The sequence below is a fragment of the Colletotrichum acutatum genome, assembly GCF_030867785.1.
Source record: "Colletotrichum acutatum strain CBS 112980 chromosome Unknown BDZ83scaffold_3, whole genome shotgun sequence".
In the NCBI taxonomy this organism is placed as follows: Eukaryota; Fungi; Ascomycota; class Sordariomycetes; order Glomerellales; family Glomerellaceae; genus Colletotrichum; species Colletotrichum acutatum.
The window spans coordinates 449,215-465,028 of NW_026848997.1; the positions used below are offsets into that span (position 1 = coordinate 449,215).

Consider the following 15,814-nt stretch of genomic DNA (forward strand, 5'->3'; position numbering starts at 1 on the left):
AGCTTCCCATGACGAAAGTGGTCGTTTCTTGCCGTGCCTTGGGCGTATCTCCTCCTTCCCTCTCTTCCGCCTCCATGGCTTGAAAGCAGAAAGTACCTAGTAGGTGGTCAAGTGCCATGGGCTATGGAGAGACAGGGGAAGACCGACGAAGGGGAATTTCAACAGAGCAAGTACGGACACTCCATGACCGTCATAACCTGCCGGAAATTTCGAGATATTCCTCTCCTGCACCCAAATTCCATCTACATAATCAGCACATACATCGATAGTCAGACTGTCAAGCCGACATGATCATTTCGCGACGCGTGTATTCTTTGACCTCTAATGGTAACTTGTCTGTTCTATATTCTCCCTAACCACCACTATCTATCATCGGCCCTTACGTACCAAGCAGGTCGGAGGTTGGCGAGGCGTTTGGAAGGAAATCCAAGCCAAGGCTGACTGTAATGCCCACTCGATCAAAGCCAGGCGTTAATCGTTATCTTAAGGAGCCCACCCTATTGTTCAACAGTGGCCACATCTGCGATCTCGTCGCAGCCATCCGCGCATCTACAACAGTCAATCGATACAGTCAGCTTGGTGTGGCTGTCGTAAAGTCGATCACTTAGAAGCAGTGTCCGGTCTGGGGATCAGCAGCTTAACGAGCACGCTGCTGAAACTCGCTCGGCGTCGATGATCATGGCGAACAGAGATCTCAGTGCTAAATACACTTATGTCTTTGACAGACGTCGAAGGCGCCTCAATCCTGCATGTAGGTGAATCCAAAATGGTCCTAGACCTGTCGATCTTTGCAGAAGAACGACGTCTAATTTGTTGGAATGCGATATAGGATTCATCTAGGCCCTACAAGTAAGATCGACTCGAGGCCACCTGGCTGATCTCGAATAGCAGCCGCGCGGGCGCACTCGTTCGCCGCTGCGTGGCTTTCAACGTCTGACTGTGCCAGGCTCAAGCTTCGGAGTTTGCAACGGCCTTTGCGATCTTGCTATCGCGCGCAAGATACCAGATCAACTTCGCCTGCGATGTAGATGCTACGAGCAGCTTCCGAGACGAATCTCTCGACACAAATTTCACCTTGCAGAACGGCTGGTCCAAGTACCCTTTGAACCGGAATTCTCCTCCAGGACATGGCTGCCAAAGCGACATATCTCAGATGGACTCTAAACTCGGCATCGCGGATCCCCTCCAACGGTATCCAATGCCTTTCCCCACACTCGTCCTTGACCAAACCACGCCAGATCGTGTCTCGTTGCCACGACCCAATGAGACTTCGCAAGGCATCTGGGCGGAATTGAGTCTCGGTCGCATCCGCAGGTCGCCCACCTTCTTGATTGATGGCGGAAGTGGCAGAGATGCCAAACAAGGGCATGCTCTCCCCCGGAACCACTCCGGAGCCCATTCCGTCCATGACCCCGGTTTCGTACGCCGACCAATGTGGAGGCAAGACGGCTGTCCGTACGAATACAGACTCCTCGCGTGTCCCCCACAGAATGTTTCGTTTCAAAGTGAGATGGGAGTTGGAGCACCGCGGATCTGCTCAGCCACCGACACCACACCACCGTGGCCACCACGTTTGACCGTTCATCGAGAGGGAAAGTTTTGTCGGGAGAGCACGTATCTTTGCACGGACAGCAAGCAAGATGGCATGCCCGCCATAACACCCCACCATCCTCTTTGGGCGACTCAGCCGCAACTCAGGCTCGCATCCCTGCGAGCTGTAAGTAGCAAGCCACACCCTCCCTGCCTGTCTACTACGTATGGCTGTCGTTGGTCTTCTGGGTTGATCCTATCAAGTCGGTTCAGCATCACCTTGGCTTTTCTTCCCGTCCCCTCTCTTCCCTCCGTCTCCGAATGCCGACCAAGGGGTGTGACATGGAACGTTGCCATTGCGAAGAACTAGACTTGGCCCGCCAAACTCAGCTTCCGAGAAGTGCACTTCCGGACCAGTGTAAGTTCTCGTTGTCGGCATAGACATTCCGCACAAGAGGAAAAGCAAAACGGCGAAACAGCGAAGGGCAAGAGCAGTTTTGCTTCGTATCAAGCGCGGAGCAAAGTGTCCCCTCTTTATGCGTTGGATCTGTCAACCCCATGCAACGCTTCATGCGCCGCGAGCCTAGAGTCGCCAAGCTGCAACAGTCTCTTGTCGACTTTTAGTTGACAAGCGAAGTCAAATGCCCAACTCCCACGATCTCTCAAGGAGTAGACTTTCAGCCTGAAATCTGCCCCCCTCTAAACAACCTACCGACTGCGACGCTTTGTACTCAATATGCAACCTCTTTTACTTTTCTCACTCAGCGCAGTAGCCCAACAGGGACGCGTAACTCTTCCTTCCGTAAAGCCTCAAACAACTCAGCGCCGGCGGATGACACCATCCCCAGCACCCGTCAGCACCACCTGCATCCCAAAACATGATAGATGCCAACCCGAATCTTATATATCAAATAGCTGGACAGAAACCCATTTTCAAACGCCCACCTTATTTCAGCTGAGTAGCCGAGCTCGAGACACCGCGAAGTAGGCCTCTCCCTCCTTTACCCCTTTTCCTTCTATCGCGTGCTCGCTTCTGACGCCGTCTCAGTAGCGAAACTCTTGCGTGTCGTAACCAGAGAGCCGAATGCCATGGTTGAAACCGTGCCAAAGTTCCCTTGCTTCTATTTCCCCGTTCTCCGGGACCGGTTGAACCCATCTGGCCGCCCGTTACACCTGTCTCGCCTGTCGACATCCGACAGAACAATAATTCCCCCGACATTCAGACGTTCCCCGTCCGTGCGAGCGCCTGCCTGCCAGCAAAGGGCCGACTTTGGAGCTGGACCGTGTTCCGAGAAGCATGGTGGTGGTGTGGTCCACGTAGGGGGTGGACATGTGTAAGCTGGGCGTGCGACAACTGACCGACAGCGGCCAGACCAGGATGATTGATCACTCTGTGTGCCCACCGGCAAACGCTCAGACGTAGTGATCAGTGATACCCGCTGATCGTCCCTAGAAACTCCCGTCTTCTAGAACTTCCCGCTCAGTGCCGCGCATCCTTTGGACCTTGGGACCTTTGGACAGGCTCACCTTCTCGCAAGATTCTTGCTCTCACCCTTGTCTCGAAAGAGTTGGCTGATCTGAACCGGTGTGGGAGGTCTAGGAGTAGATTTCTATCGCGCGCCAAATCATGACGATTACATTGCCTCGATATGGTTGGTTGTCATCTTGCCTTGTCGCAGGTTCTGCCCCGAGACCGACGAGGACGGACAGCATTCTGAGCAGGTAATCTGTACCAAGAGTCTCTAGGGGTAGCTTTTTTGTTGCTGCCTCTCGAACAATGCTAAAATCCGATACAGTCAGCTGCCAACTCTGAAGACGCTTCCAGCTGAGGGACCAGTCGCTCTCGCGAGCAGCACTCTTGGAGACCATGAGAAACAGCTTTCCCCTTAGAGTGACGAACTCTCGACGGTGTAAGTGTCTTTGCCGAGTCATGCGTTGGATGCACAGCGCTGACTTTAAGAAGAAGGAAAAGGAAAAACCTCAAAGATCATCACCAACCCGTCCGAACCTGGTCCTGGACCCTTCAAACCTTTTGTATCTTTTTCATGTTGGCTTTGGTTGTCGAGGCTGGGCCAACTGGCACTTTTTCTGCCTGACTTTATGCGCCTTGGGTTACCTATCCATCCTCTTCCCTTCGAGTCCCTGCCGCAGCCGAGCTGTGCTTGTCAGATTTCACGGGTGTAGATAGTATTGCTTCCCCAAGACCGGGATGGATGGTCCTGTCGAAACTTGATGCCCAAAATAGAGAAACATGCAGAAACGTAGAAACGCGGGGGCACCTTTTTTCTTTTTCTTCTCTCTCTCTCTCCCTCAAGGGGATACCTAAGCACACCACCACTCGACACCACCCTTTTCCACTCCCCTCCCCTCTCTCCCCTTACTGAGGTGAAGCTGAAAAATGAAAAAAAAAAAAAAAAGTTCCAAGATGGAGGGGCAGATCTTTTTCCTGTTTCTTTCCCAAAAGTGCGTGAACATGCGAGCGTCCCAACTCTGTTCCCCCCATCACGCCCATCAACCAAGCATCTCAGATTCCCCTCAACCCTCAACTTCAGGGTCTCCTAGTTACCTACTACGTACGCTTACTGCAAGAATACTCTCTCCCAACATCCCAACCCCAGATGGCACAACCCACATGCCTGCTCGTTAACCTCCGCATTTTGGGGTAAAAGAGTGAGGGAGGAAATTTTGGAAATGGAAAAAGTCACTTAGGCATGAGGGGAAAGGGACGCGAGACACATGTTGGTGAACAGAATTTTGTTCGAATTAACTAATAGCGTAAAATGCAAAATAACCAGTTGAGCTGCGTGTAAGCCAGACCCAGGCCAAAAACCTCCAGGGTTTGCCAAAGGTCGCTCATGATATTCCCCCCTTGCTAAAAAAGAAAAAAGGTTTTCCTGCACCCTCTGCCACTTGAGAAACAGCCAAGTCAAGGTTTTCTGTCCTGCACAGCAGATCCAGAAACCCGGCTTGTGTTCCCATGCGACTTTCGATCCCTCGCCCAAGCAATCTAATGCTTCTCCGAGTCTTCTTCGGCGACGGCGGGGTCTCTCATGCAGGAGGGCGAGCTACATGTCGCCTCTTCCTCCCTGCCCCTTGCTCACGTTTCCCCCCTAACTCGAAGCTGCCACGGGCGCGACCCCCCTTCCCCAGATTCCACGCAATGACCCCCAGCCCGGTAACAACGTTCCATTCACATCCAGTCCCGACTCGCAGGTTTCCGTAGTGTCGTACTTGTGTCCAGGTGGGGTAATCAGCATGGCCTGATTTGGGTTCGTTCGCGCCCGCGTAAGTCGAGCGAGGATTATCGTGAGTGTGAGAGCGCAGAGTGTCCAAGGCTGTGGCCAGAGGTCTCTGCATCGTATCTTTCCCAGCAAGATGTTTCTTTCTGCGATGCCCAGCTTCTTTTGTTCTGTTGATTCGAGTCCCATCTCTCCTCCATTTCCAAGCCAGCCGTCTCCCTCTTGCGCCGCGATGGGCCTCGAAGGGACGGCTGAAGCCAAAGATCTTGTCGACATACCAGTGTCTGCCTTGACAGTTGTATCCCTGATACAATCATGTCTCAGCTACGCGATGATTGTTGCTTGTTTTCATCGACCTTTTGCAAAGAAGCGTTGCTATTATTGGATCCGGTCCGGCTTGCAAGCCTTTTGCTGTGACTGAAATTCGATAGCCTGTGCAAAGCGAAGAAAACCAAGAAAATCGTATGTCGTGGCGTCAAGCCTGGAGCAACGTCATCTTGATTCGTATCGTTGAGCGCGCAGTCGTGAATATCCGTCGTAGGTCGTGAAATGGTCGTCATGAATCATCCGTAAGACAAGAACCCAAGCCCAAGGAAATGAAAAGAAAGCAAAATGCGCAGCGGTTGGTATCTTCCAATCCAGTGTAATGCCGATGGGGGTATCTCTAAGAAAGCCTCTTAAACCGAACAAGAAAATAGACAAAAAAAAAAAAAGTAGAAATCCAAAACGGGGGAATCGAGAATCAAAGGTTGTCGGTTTCTTCTGTCTCGGGCTCCTGGCCTGGAGCCGAGCGGGGGGGTTTTGCATTGCTGCGTGTTCCTCTTATGTAGATGAGAGAAGACCCAAAGGAAATAGTAGAGGAAGGGGAAAAGAGAACAGTCCGCCTATATGTTCGAAAAACCCCCCAACCCAAATGTAAATGCACTCAAATGCCCGCCCCGGACCCAGCCATGATGAGATGATTCGAATGAAAGGTGACCGAGCTTGCGGCAGAGTGAGTGGTGGTGATTGTTGTTCCCCGGATATCGAAAAGACTGTGATAAAATCATACGCTCGCTTGCTGCCGACAAAAGGAAAAAACCCCCAATTATATCTTTTTTGTTTGGTTGATCTCGCGAGTCCCGCAACACCGTTCGCTCCCCTGCTGATGCAAAACGCCGATATGCCTGTGGATGATTCTATGCCGAGCAGACCGAGAAGAATTCAACTTTTCTCCGGGAAACATGGGACCATCGTGCCTGGCAATGCTTATGAGGTCGTTACGACAGGGTAAGTCTCAGATGTGACGGATTCTGGTTGTCACATCGTCGTCGTGTACTCCTGGTAGCGATCCCAGCCGAAGCCACCGTAGCCGACGCTCACGCCACACTGAGGCGTGAACATGCTGGGGAGAGGCAACGCTGGGATGGGCGCCGTGATTGCTGGTGCACTGTAGTAGAACCCGGCCGTGGAGAATGGTTGGCTGTATGCAGGCGTAGGGGAGGGGATCTGAACCTCGCTCATGCCAATGTTGGCCCAGATTGGCGTTGACTCCTGAGATGTTGATGCAATGCTCGGACTTGATGGCAGGACTCTCCACGCATCGACGGCGACTAGGCTGGCAGGCGTAGGGGGTTGCGACCAGATGCTGGCGTTGGCGGGTGAGCTGGGGAGCAGGGGTGGTTGTCTGATGACATCGACAACACGGGGAGGAGGAGGCAGCAAAGGCTTCATGAGGCCCATGATGTTGTTCTTGACCTCCTCGCTCTTACCGGAGAGCAGCTCACCAGCGCCCTCTTCCTCCAGCCCTTCCAAGGCAGTAACATGTGTGCGGTAGACAAACTTGTTAATGGCTTGGACGAAATCCTCATGCAGCTTCTTGCACTGTTGGTCCTTCTCAGACCAGTCGTAGGTGTTAGCCTTGCTGTCGACGCAGTGGATCTCCTTGTGGTACTCGACCAAAGCGTCTATTGAGTCGGTGGTGAGCTTGAAAGCGACCTCGTTGCGCAGGACCATATCGACGTGGACGATGTAGGCCTCGATGTGGAGAAGCTGGTAGTTGAACAGGGCCTCGACGAGAGGGTTCTCGTCTTGGCGCAAGTCAGATTCCGGGGCCTTGGGAAGCATGATGGAAGTGAGAGTCCAGATGGCGTTGGGTGATGACAGTGTCTCGGTCAGACATCTTTGGTGTTGAGGGACGCTGTTGAGTGGACGCTTGATCCGGTTGATGCGCTTCAGGGTCTGTGTCAACCACGGCTCGACCTTGGATCCCAGCACGACGTTGACGGATGAGGCTCTCGGGGCGAAAGCAGCCGCAGAGGCTGGCAGCAGTTGAACAGGCATGTTGGCGGGGATATCTGGAGTGAAAGATGGAGAAGAGTCTGTGACCGGAGGAGGGACGGGGGGAGGATCAGTTGGCGTGAGGTATAACAAAAAAGAGGCGGCTTGGTCGTTATCGTTGTCGTCGTTGTGGTCGTCAAGGATAAGTCTCGGGTAGAGAAGGGTCTTTTGGGTGGTTGATATCTGGGACGGTATTCTTGTTGATCTTGAATCTTGGTAGACACCTCGAGAACAGCGGGGGGAGAGGGGTGGGATAGACGGAGGAGGGAAAATGAAGTAATAAAGGAAACAAGTGATGACGGAGCTGGGCGGTCCCAAGGATTCCGGGAGGATAACAAGGGATATTTGGCTTGCACGCCTGCTACCGCGAATAAGAAGAAGAAGAAGGTAGACGAAGAGCTCGTGAAGAGGAAGAGGGAGGGTGAGAAGAGACAGGATGTGGTGCGAGGGTGGTGGGGTGTTATAATCGCCCGAGAAGGAGACAGCCCTGGGGCCTGGGGCCTGGGGCTTGGAGAGAAAGAGAGAGAGAGAGAGAAAGAGCCTGCGGTCAACCTTCTTTGCCCACTCGTGTTTACTGCTGTTCAGCGCAGTCGAGGCCTGTCATGGGGGTACGAGTTGGGTGGTAAACTCGCTCTCATCCGGTGTGGTGCTTGCTGCGGCTGCGGTACGGTGAGGTGACGAGTACCCGAGGACCTGGACTTATGCGTGGGACAGGGGTGCGTATGGCGGCTAGGTCAAGTACCGGAGTACACGAAAGTGAGCCTTTTCCCCATCAGAGCTTGTCCCGCTACGGAGTACCTATTCGTACTGCTTCTCTTTTGCACCTTTCGCACCTCACTCCCGCCCACCCAAAAAGTACATAGGTACAGAGTAACTACCCTTTCTTTCCCATTCGCCTCGACCAGCCCGGTGGGCTCCCGGCAGGCGGTCCCCATGGTCCATGGTCCAGGAGGCGGGAAGAGGGCGCAAGCAGAGAGGGAGGGGGGAAGGAGAGGAGGGGAGGGGTGTGGCAGGTTACCTCCACTACGAACTTGTCACTGGCTAAGGTGCTCCTTGCTCCTCGCTCTTTGCACCACCCCGTACGAGTTGAGGAGCAAGTGGAGAGAGTGAGAAACAGAGCGCCAGAACCAGATCTCTCAGGTTCCGGAGCTCAGAACTCAGAGCTTCGAGTCCAAAGTACACTACCGCAATAGGTACCACGCTGGAAGAGACAGGAAGGCAGAAGATCCACCATCCATGGATCATGCATGCCGGCGGGGGCAGCGCAGCGCGCTGTGCAGTAGCATCGGATCTCCCTATGGCGCCGGGGACTACTTGCTATAGGTAGGTGCCTCCCAGAGGTACATGTCAAGCCATCTACCGGTACATGCGTCTGATCCAAGGACAGGCCTTAGGCATACTCTGAAGGACTGGCTCTTTCTGTATCCATACGGATATAGGTAGGTACGCAAGTAGGCCTCAGGTTAAGGTAGCCTCGGTGCGCGGTGCATGCATTTTGGGCCGGCTTCCAGGTCTCCTCCTCGCCTCACCCGGATCTCCATACGCAGTACATTTTTCTCCCTCTCCTCGCCCAACGAGGCCTTGTTACCTCCCTGACGGGATACACTATGGAGCTGAGGGCGGGCGGGCGGCGGCGGCGGCGGCGGCCGGGGGAGCTGGAAGCTGGAGCCCAAGGCTTGCTGGCCTCGTCGTTGGCGTTGGCGTTGGGGCCGTTGATGCTCGTCTTCTTCATGCCAACCTATGTGCGTATCCGTAGAGCATCCTAGCCCGTGGCGGATCTAGTGACAATATCCAGTAATAGGACACGTCAAAGTCTGTCGATGGGAGGACTCCAACGAACATGGACCTGCGTTGGTTGTTGGCCTCTCGAGTCCAGTCCGTTCGCCATTGCCATTCCATTCATGCGCTCTCCATCTTCTTTTGCCAACATCGCAACCAAAGTAGGCCATAATTCACTTACATGGACCAAGTAGGCAGCTAGACACCACACCTCCCCCCCCCTCACCCGCCATTTGGCGTTTGCACGGACGTCGTGAGTCTGGTCGTGTCAAGTTGCAGAGTGCCTGTGTATACAATGAACTAAGCAGCCACACAGCTGAGTGAGCCGAAGCAAGGTTTGGCAGGTTGGCAAGCTTAGGCTAGGTGGCCTAGGGCAAGCCAGGAATTCCCTGAATGCTTCGGAAGCCGTCGCCTGCGTGCGCCGCAAGCTTGGGCCAGCATCCCCCCCCCTCCCCCTTCTGTCTTTGCTTTTTACTCTGCCGCCTGTGGGAACACCCTTCTGTGAGAGTTGTGAGAGCGATGTAACCAAACGTCGTCCTGTTGGCTGGTGGTGGTGAAGTACTGCTGACTGAGGCGAGGTGGCTGGCAGGCTGCCCGTTGAGTCTGAACGTTACGAGCGACCTAATGACTTTGGCTAACTCTTGCGTTTTCCCGCTATTCCTTTTGGGTCAAAACTTGACAGACACATGTTTCCCGTCTTGGTTTAGACTACCTATCCAAACTTGAGAGAGCGTGGCTTCTCAAAAGCGTTGTGAGCGGCGTGCGTCGTCTTTTGCATCTGCGCCACATTTCGCTATAGGTTCAACGCTGTGGAATACAACCTCCAACAACGACCTAGAGAAAGTCTGGGACAAGTCTTGAAGATCGTTGCAACAATCTCAAGGTTGCGCCAACACTATGCAAAGATGTGACCAAGCGCACCAAATAACCAGGCTCGGCATTCCATTCGACCCCCGGGTAAGGCTTGCTTAGGTCGGGCGTGGTAAGGCGAAAAACAGACAAACGAGCGATTCCTATGGGCTTAGGTACGGGGCACCGGAGACGGCGCAGAACGCTCTGGTAGATCTGTCTTTGGGTCAGAACAGACTTCGGCATCGATTCGGAGCCATGTACGGATACAGTATGTGCCAGGCAAAGTATCCGCAAACCAAAGTGTAGTGAAAGAAATTTGGGCATAGGAAGCCGCTTCTGATTTGCCGCTCACCCTCCTTCGGCCCCGACTCGGTTCAGAAGATTCGCGGCGGACTCGGTTGACGGCAACGAGTAGCAAAGTAAAGTGTAAATCTTTCCGCTTTTTCTGGACCCATTTCTGGAACCAAACCGATGTAGACTCTAAAAAAAGGTTCAGAGATGGGAAAAAATCAAGAAGAGTATCTGATCTCTGTAGTCTGTACAGAGTACGTGCCGAGCTGCGCAGCGCATACGCTTCTGCATGAAGCGAGCGAGCGAAAGCGACGGCGGCGCGGCGGCGGCGAAAAATCTGTGAAGAGACGGACCGGGGGGGGGAGTCCCCAGAAATTATAGTAGGGACCGCCGTACAAGATCAGGGCTGTGCTGCGACGTGCATATGCTCAATGACAGAATCCGAGAGGCCAGGCGAATGGGAACCGTCGGATCCCGCAAAAGAGCCCAAAATCCCTAGCAGCGAGCTGAGAATGACCGATGTCAGTGCAGATGCAAGCGTAGGCCTGGCCGTGCTGCCATGCCATGCCATGCCCGACTAAGGTCATTTGTATCTCTCGCCGCCCTTCCAACTTCCCTCCGCCTTCTGTAAGAACCCGTGGAAGCCATCCCAATCCGAATGTTCGGTCCGTTCTTTTCAGTCAAGTGTCCGTGTGTACCTCTCCGCAGGTCTGCGCAAGGCGCCTGTGGCTTGTCGGTGTCGTCCGTGGCCCGTTCAGAGGCTTCTCGCGTCCTTGCATACGCCACAGAGGTCTTTCGCAAGGCGAGGGAAGGCGAGAGATCGCGTGCCTCGGGTATTCCAGAGACTTGAACGTCATGCCCCAGTGAAATACGGCGATGTGGTCGCGAGGCGGCCTCCCAAGTTGGCATTCCAGGCGGAGCTCATGCTTGAACACCTGTCCGCCTGGGTTGCGTTCCGTCTAGTAGGCAAGCCCGCTGTGCCGATATTCGTGAGGCAAACCGGACTGCTGTCCTAGACTTTGGGCTCCGTGGCCTGTGCGAACAACAAGAAGTATGGGACAGGAAACGCAGCCTAAACTCAACCCTTGTTACCAACCCTTATACACCGTCCGTCCACATTCCAGACAAGGCAGGTAAGTCGTCGTGGTAGCCGCATATTGCCTCCTGTATATTTCGTTCCGTACGAATACGTTGCGCTGTATCTGTTGCCTGAGATGCCTTGTTTTCCGATCGAGGACTCACAGGGAATCCGGGCTCCTGGGCCTGTTGGTTTAGTCTCGCAATCGCAGGTTGCCGCCATTCTCGGGCTAAGTACCCTCGTACTAAAAAGAGTGTATCGTTGAAGTACTGTCCATGGAGGTCCACCGGTATCTTTCTCTTCACCAGGTCGGTACTTTCCCCCTCTCTGTACTCCATTGCGTTCGTAAAAGTCCACGGCCAATTATATTGATGTGATTAATCCCACGAGAAACTCGTCCGCGTCAAGTCTGAATCCGTGTCTCTCCGGCTAGAGACAAGCCCGATGAGAGACACCTCCGACTTGTCGTTGCCGTCGTACAAGCCGCAAACCCAACTGCCAAAGTTCCCGGACAGCCGATTGATAGAAAAGAAACAATCGGGACTTGTCACTGCTTGTCAGGAATGTTTCTGTCTCAAAGAATGCCTACCCCTGCTTGCCGGCACCCACCAACACCAAGCGCCTCCTTTCACATGTATCTGGTGAGAATGGTACCCCTGACTGCTGAGATGCAGGGTGCGTCCTGGTTGAAGAGCTGCCAGTCTCTCTCCAAACCGATGCTCAGTGAAGTGGGGGTGAACGAAAGAATGACTGAGCCGTAGCATCGACGTCTACGGTCCATGTAGCGCTTCGTCTGACAAGTGTCCATGATCGGGTCAACCTTTCGCAGGGTCTGCACCGGGGCCGTCTAGATCGCTTCCGCGGCCATTTCAAACCATCCGAGCCGGGCCTTCTCACTAGAAACAGTTTTCGATATATCATATTGCAAATATTACTCATCGCGCTCCTTCACCTGCTCTCATGTTCCTTGATCATGCACCTTGCTCTTTTTGCGAGGTATCAGATCTGCTTGCGCAGAGCCTTCGGCGTACAATCGTCGCGAGGGCTGCCATGATTGGAATATATTTGTGATATCATGCTCAAAGGCACACTAGCCCGCGCAGGTCCAGACCTTTTTGCAACCTAGGATGGGTAGTACTGTAACATGCAGGCGTGAGAAAATCAAGCTGCTTGTGTCGACTCGTCTGCCGCTAGGAAACTATCCTGAGGATCCGTCAGGAGGTTGCGCTTATGCACCTGACTGTATCTGTCCACCTTTGACGATCCAGAGACCGTGGCTTATATTTTGTTAGTTAGACCAGGGATAAGGCATAACTACATTCGACAAGCCCCTGGGACCAACGCCGTGGCCATGACGATAGAGCTCGTTAGTGATGGTCAATCTTGCACTGGCCTTGCTGAGACCTCATCGGAGATGAATGAGTCGTCTCCTGGTAAGCGTCATAAAATGGCCTGTCTGTCTTGGCCAGTCGTGTGGTCCAGACGCTGCTTCTCACTTTCCATCAACTATTAGTACCATTATGACTTGCATGTGTCTGAGGACGTTTCTGCGTCTCGCCTTGCATCATGTAGGTTCTAGCAGCAGATCGCTTTTGAAACGACGCAGGCGCGGCCGCGACGGCGGGTAGACCCAATAGCCCGCATAGCATCGTATGTGATCACAACTGGTCATCTCCATATGCAACTTAGACCTCCTTGGAGGATAGGTTTACAATTGCTGGGCCGGCTCGACTTTCATGAGACTCAGGGCACCACCGTGATTGGAGCGGCCAAAGAAGCCAAAGGAAGAACCGCCAGAGGAACCAACACTAAATTCAACCGCCTACAGTCCCGGCCGGGCTCCGCCTTGGACAGCGATATCAGACCAGATGGCGCGACGTACCGCAATCACAGCGTTGCTACTCCGTCTGAGAACTGGCGTGTAGAGTGTTTCCGGAAGCGTGGGATTGCCCTCCTCCCTTCTGAACTTCGCATCGCCGCCGAGCCAAAGGGGGTTGGTCCATCCTAATGGAACGGGATCCAACATCGTTGTGGAGCTATAGAAAGGGTGGTCGAGGACTCGAGGGTGTAAACGTCAAGCAATGACAGCCTGTAGATGGCTTTTTGCAAGGTTGTGGTCCTTGCTAGTGGCCGAGGTGAGCTGAGGTGTGGTTGGGAAAAAGCTGGCTTCTGGTGCTTCATTGGCTGTTGAGCTGACGGCCAGATTCGGGCTATGTGGGCCTGGACGGGAAGAGGCCGAGCGACTTCATCATGATTGGCAAAAATACTGAAATTCTGGCTTGATATTAGACCAATCATGAGCTGAATGCCCAAGAGGTCCATCATGAGGAGAGACGGTTGGAGTCAAAACGCTCCTAAGAACTTCCCCTCGACTCCTGAAGGACGCAGCAGAAGCTCGCTGAGCAATAATGGCCGTGTTAATGGCGCAACGACTTTGGCGCCAGTTTAGGGGACAGGCGGATGAGCAAGGTCATGGTCATCAGGAGACGTTACATACCAAGATTACCAGATTGGGAAACGGCCTGCCCCGTTCGTGAGTGCCCGGTTGCAGAAACAACCGTTCTCGAACCTCTCCAAAAGCGGATTGAGATCTGTCACAATCAATCTGCCGTCCAATCGAGTTGCCAAAATGCCGAAACAGTTGCTGTTGACTCAAACAAGGGGGTATCGCCCAGAGACATGTCCAGAAAACAAGCGAAAATCCTGGATACCATGTCGTTGTAAACGAAATATTGAACCATGACATATTGGTATTGTGGCAAAACGGATTCGTTTGCAGACAGATCCGAACCCGTGGTTCTCTGCCAAATTCCACACTCCCAGAGAGGCGGAAGCTGGCTGTTCTGCGACCCGGTGTCGGCATCGCAGGGAGTGACAGTGTGGGCTTGCAATGACACCCTAGACGGATGTGAATGCTCGCTTGGGAGTCTGAGAGCAAGCAGTGAGAGAGAGCGGCGGCTGTCCGGTCATAGACGCGGCAGAGGGCAACAAAACGGGCCATCGTGGAGTCGAACAAGCGGACGCAGTGGAGTCCCTCTCGAAGCAAAGTCGGCAGAAGTCGGCTCCTATGCCGTCGCGGCAAGCTGTAGGTACGGATAGGTCTGCTGACTAGCTATTTTTGGCCCCCGCGGCCTTCGCTTGTCGTCGATGCAGGCGGCTCCGCCGTTGTTTGCCGCACCTCGGGTGGCTGGCTTGACACCAGCCAGTGCCCGTTGGCTGCCAGAGCTTGTGACCACTACTGTCGTCACTTGACTCGAGTCACATGGAATTTCCCATCGGTGAATGTAAGGCTTGTCTTTTTCAAGGCTCTTGCAAGCCAAACAGGACACATCAGCATCCCGTCTTCCAAGAGAAAGGGGTTTCGGACCCGGAATTTTCATCCAAGGTAGCACCAAGCTAAGCTTCACAGGCTGTGTCGTTTCTGGTGTCGCCACACTCAACGGCAGATCCCTACCCCAGTGGCTGGGCCCGCGACCCGCAAATCTTGCTTTGCCGCACGGTTGTGCGGGAGGAGATCCTATGGCTTTGGCGGAGCACGGGAAAATAAGTTGAACATTAAGAGACTGTATGAACCTCCTGCAGAGAGGCATCTTTGGCCTGCTATTCGTTTCCATTGCAAATTGTTGTGCATATTATTGCCCTTATTCAGGGTGATCCCTCATGTGTCATTTATCGTCGGACGCCAGTAGGACGACATTCGCTTGAGTGGAAATCTTGCAAAGATCCATGGATATGTCTAGTGATTCAGGCTGGATCGAAAATGGTATGGCAAGCTTGAGCCTTGAGCCCAGTACCTTACACAGTAGGTGAGCGGGACGGTTCGTTTTGGACAGGTTTCCTGCGCAAGGCATGCCTGGTCTTGAAGCCAACGGGGATTGTACCAATACTCGCCACCAGCTATGGTGCCCGTGCCCAAGTGGAGGATGGGTATCGACAGCCGCCGTATTCTGCTCAAGTACCATCGACAGCTGATGTACCGGTGAGCAAGACATGAAGACGTATTCGTACACGTCGACGCGAAATCAATTCGATTGCGTAGCTGTCTCGTGGGTTGAGGTGAAAATTTGACAACCCTGGAAATCGACGATCGTCCTCCATGGGATTTCCCCAGATCTCGAGGTTCCGAAAGAGCGTGTATCCAAAAAAAGAACAGGGACTGCCGGTCTGGGGAGAAACGGTGCGGCGAGTGCTCCCCCACTTTGGGAGATCCGCGTGTGGCGCAGGCACCGGGAGGCTGGTGAAGCAGGGTGGAGGGAGAGGTTGAGTTGACGAAGCCGTTGGAAATGCCACTGCAACGTGAGGAATGCGAGGTCCCCGGCAAAGCCGGCAGAAGGAGCGTGTGAGTTACTGGAAGGCAGTCTGTTAGTAGACGCAGAACTCAGGGGACCTATTACACAGTACCTGAATGAGAGACCGAATACGGGGGCCCCGTGGTTGAGTACGTTGCACCCCTTGAGCAGCTGAAATGTGCTGCTACCTATGCAGAAGACCCGCTGATCGCTTCAAGCCGATTGCTTGTCAGTGGGCGGCGAGCATCGGTGGTGCATGAAAAATGCCACACGGGAGGGGCTGAGGGGCTGTGCTGCCCGCGGGAGGGCAAAGAAAACGGCGACGTTGACTCGCTCATGACCGAGATTTTAGCATTGATCTGACCCTCCACCTCCACAAAGGGCACAGGACACCAGCAGTCCAGTCCGTAGTCAACAGCCACGCGGCTCCGAAATGG

General features: G+C 53.8%; 2 protein-coding genes across 2 annotated transcripts; one reads left to right on the forward strand and one right to left on the reverse strand.

The window, feature by feature from the left end:
* Positions 1 to 446: 446 nt before the first annotated feature.
* Positions 447 to 2,154, forward strand: BDZ83DRAFT_646248 (uncharacterized protein; the record flags this gene model as incomplete). Its single annotated transcript, XM_060509941.1, has 6 exons — positions 447 to 590; positions 726 to 751; positions 830 to 849; positions 1,029 to 1,717; positions 1,901 to 1,948; positions 1,972 to 2,154. The coding sequence occupies 6 exons, from the start codon at positions 447 to 449 to the stop codon at positions 2,152 to 2,154; spliced, it is 1,110 nt and encodes a 369-aa protein (XP_060371337.1).
* A 3,914-nt stretch (positions 2,155 to 6,068) lies between these two features.
* On the reverse strand, positions 6,069 to 8,820 carry BDZ83DRAFT_746682 (uncharacterized protein; the record flags this gene model as incomplete). Its single annotated transcript, XM_060513309.1, has 2 exons — positions 6,069 to 7,253; positions 8,677 to 8,820. 2 exons carry the CDS (start codon positions 8,818 to 8,820, stop codon positions 6,069 to 6,071), a joined length of 1,329 nt encoding a protein of 442 aa, XP_060371338.1.
* Positions 8,821 to 15,814: the final 6,994 nt, after the last annotated feature.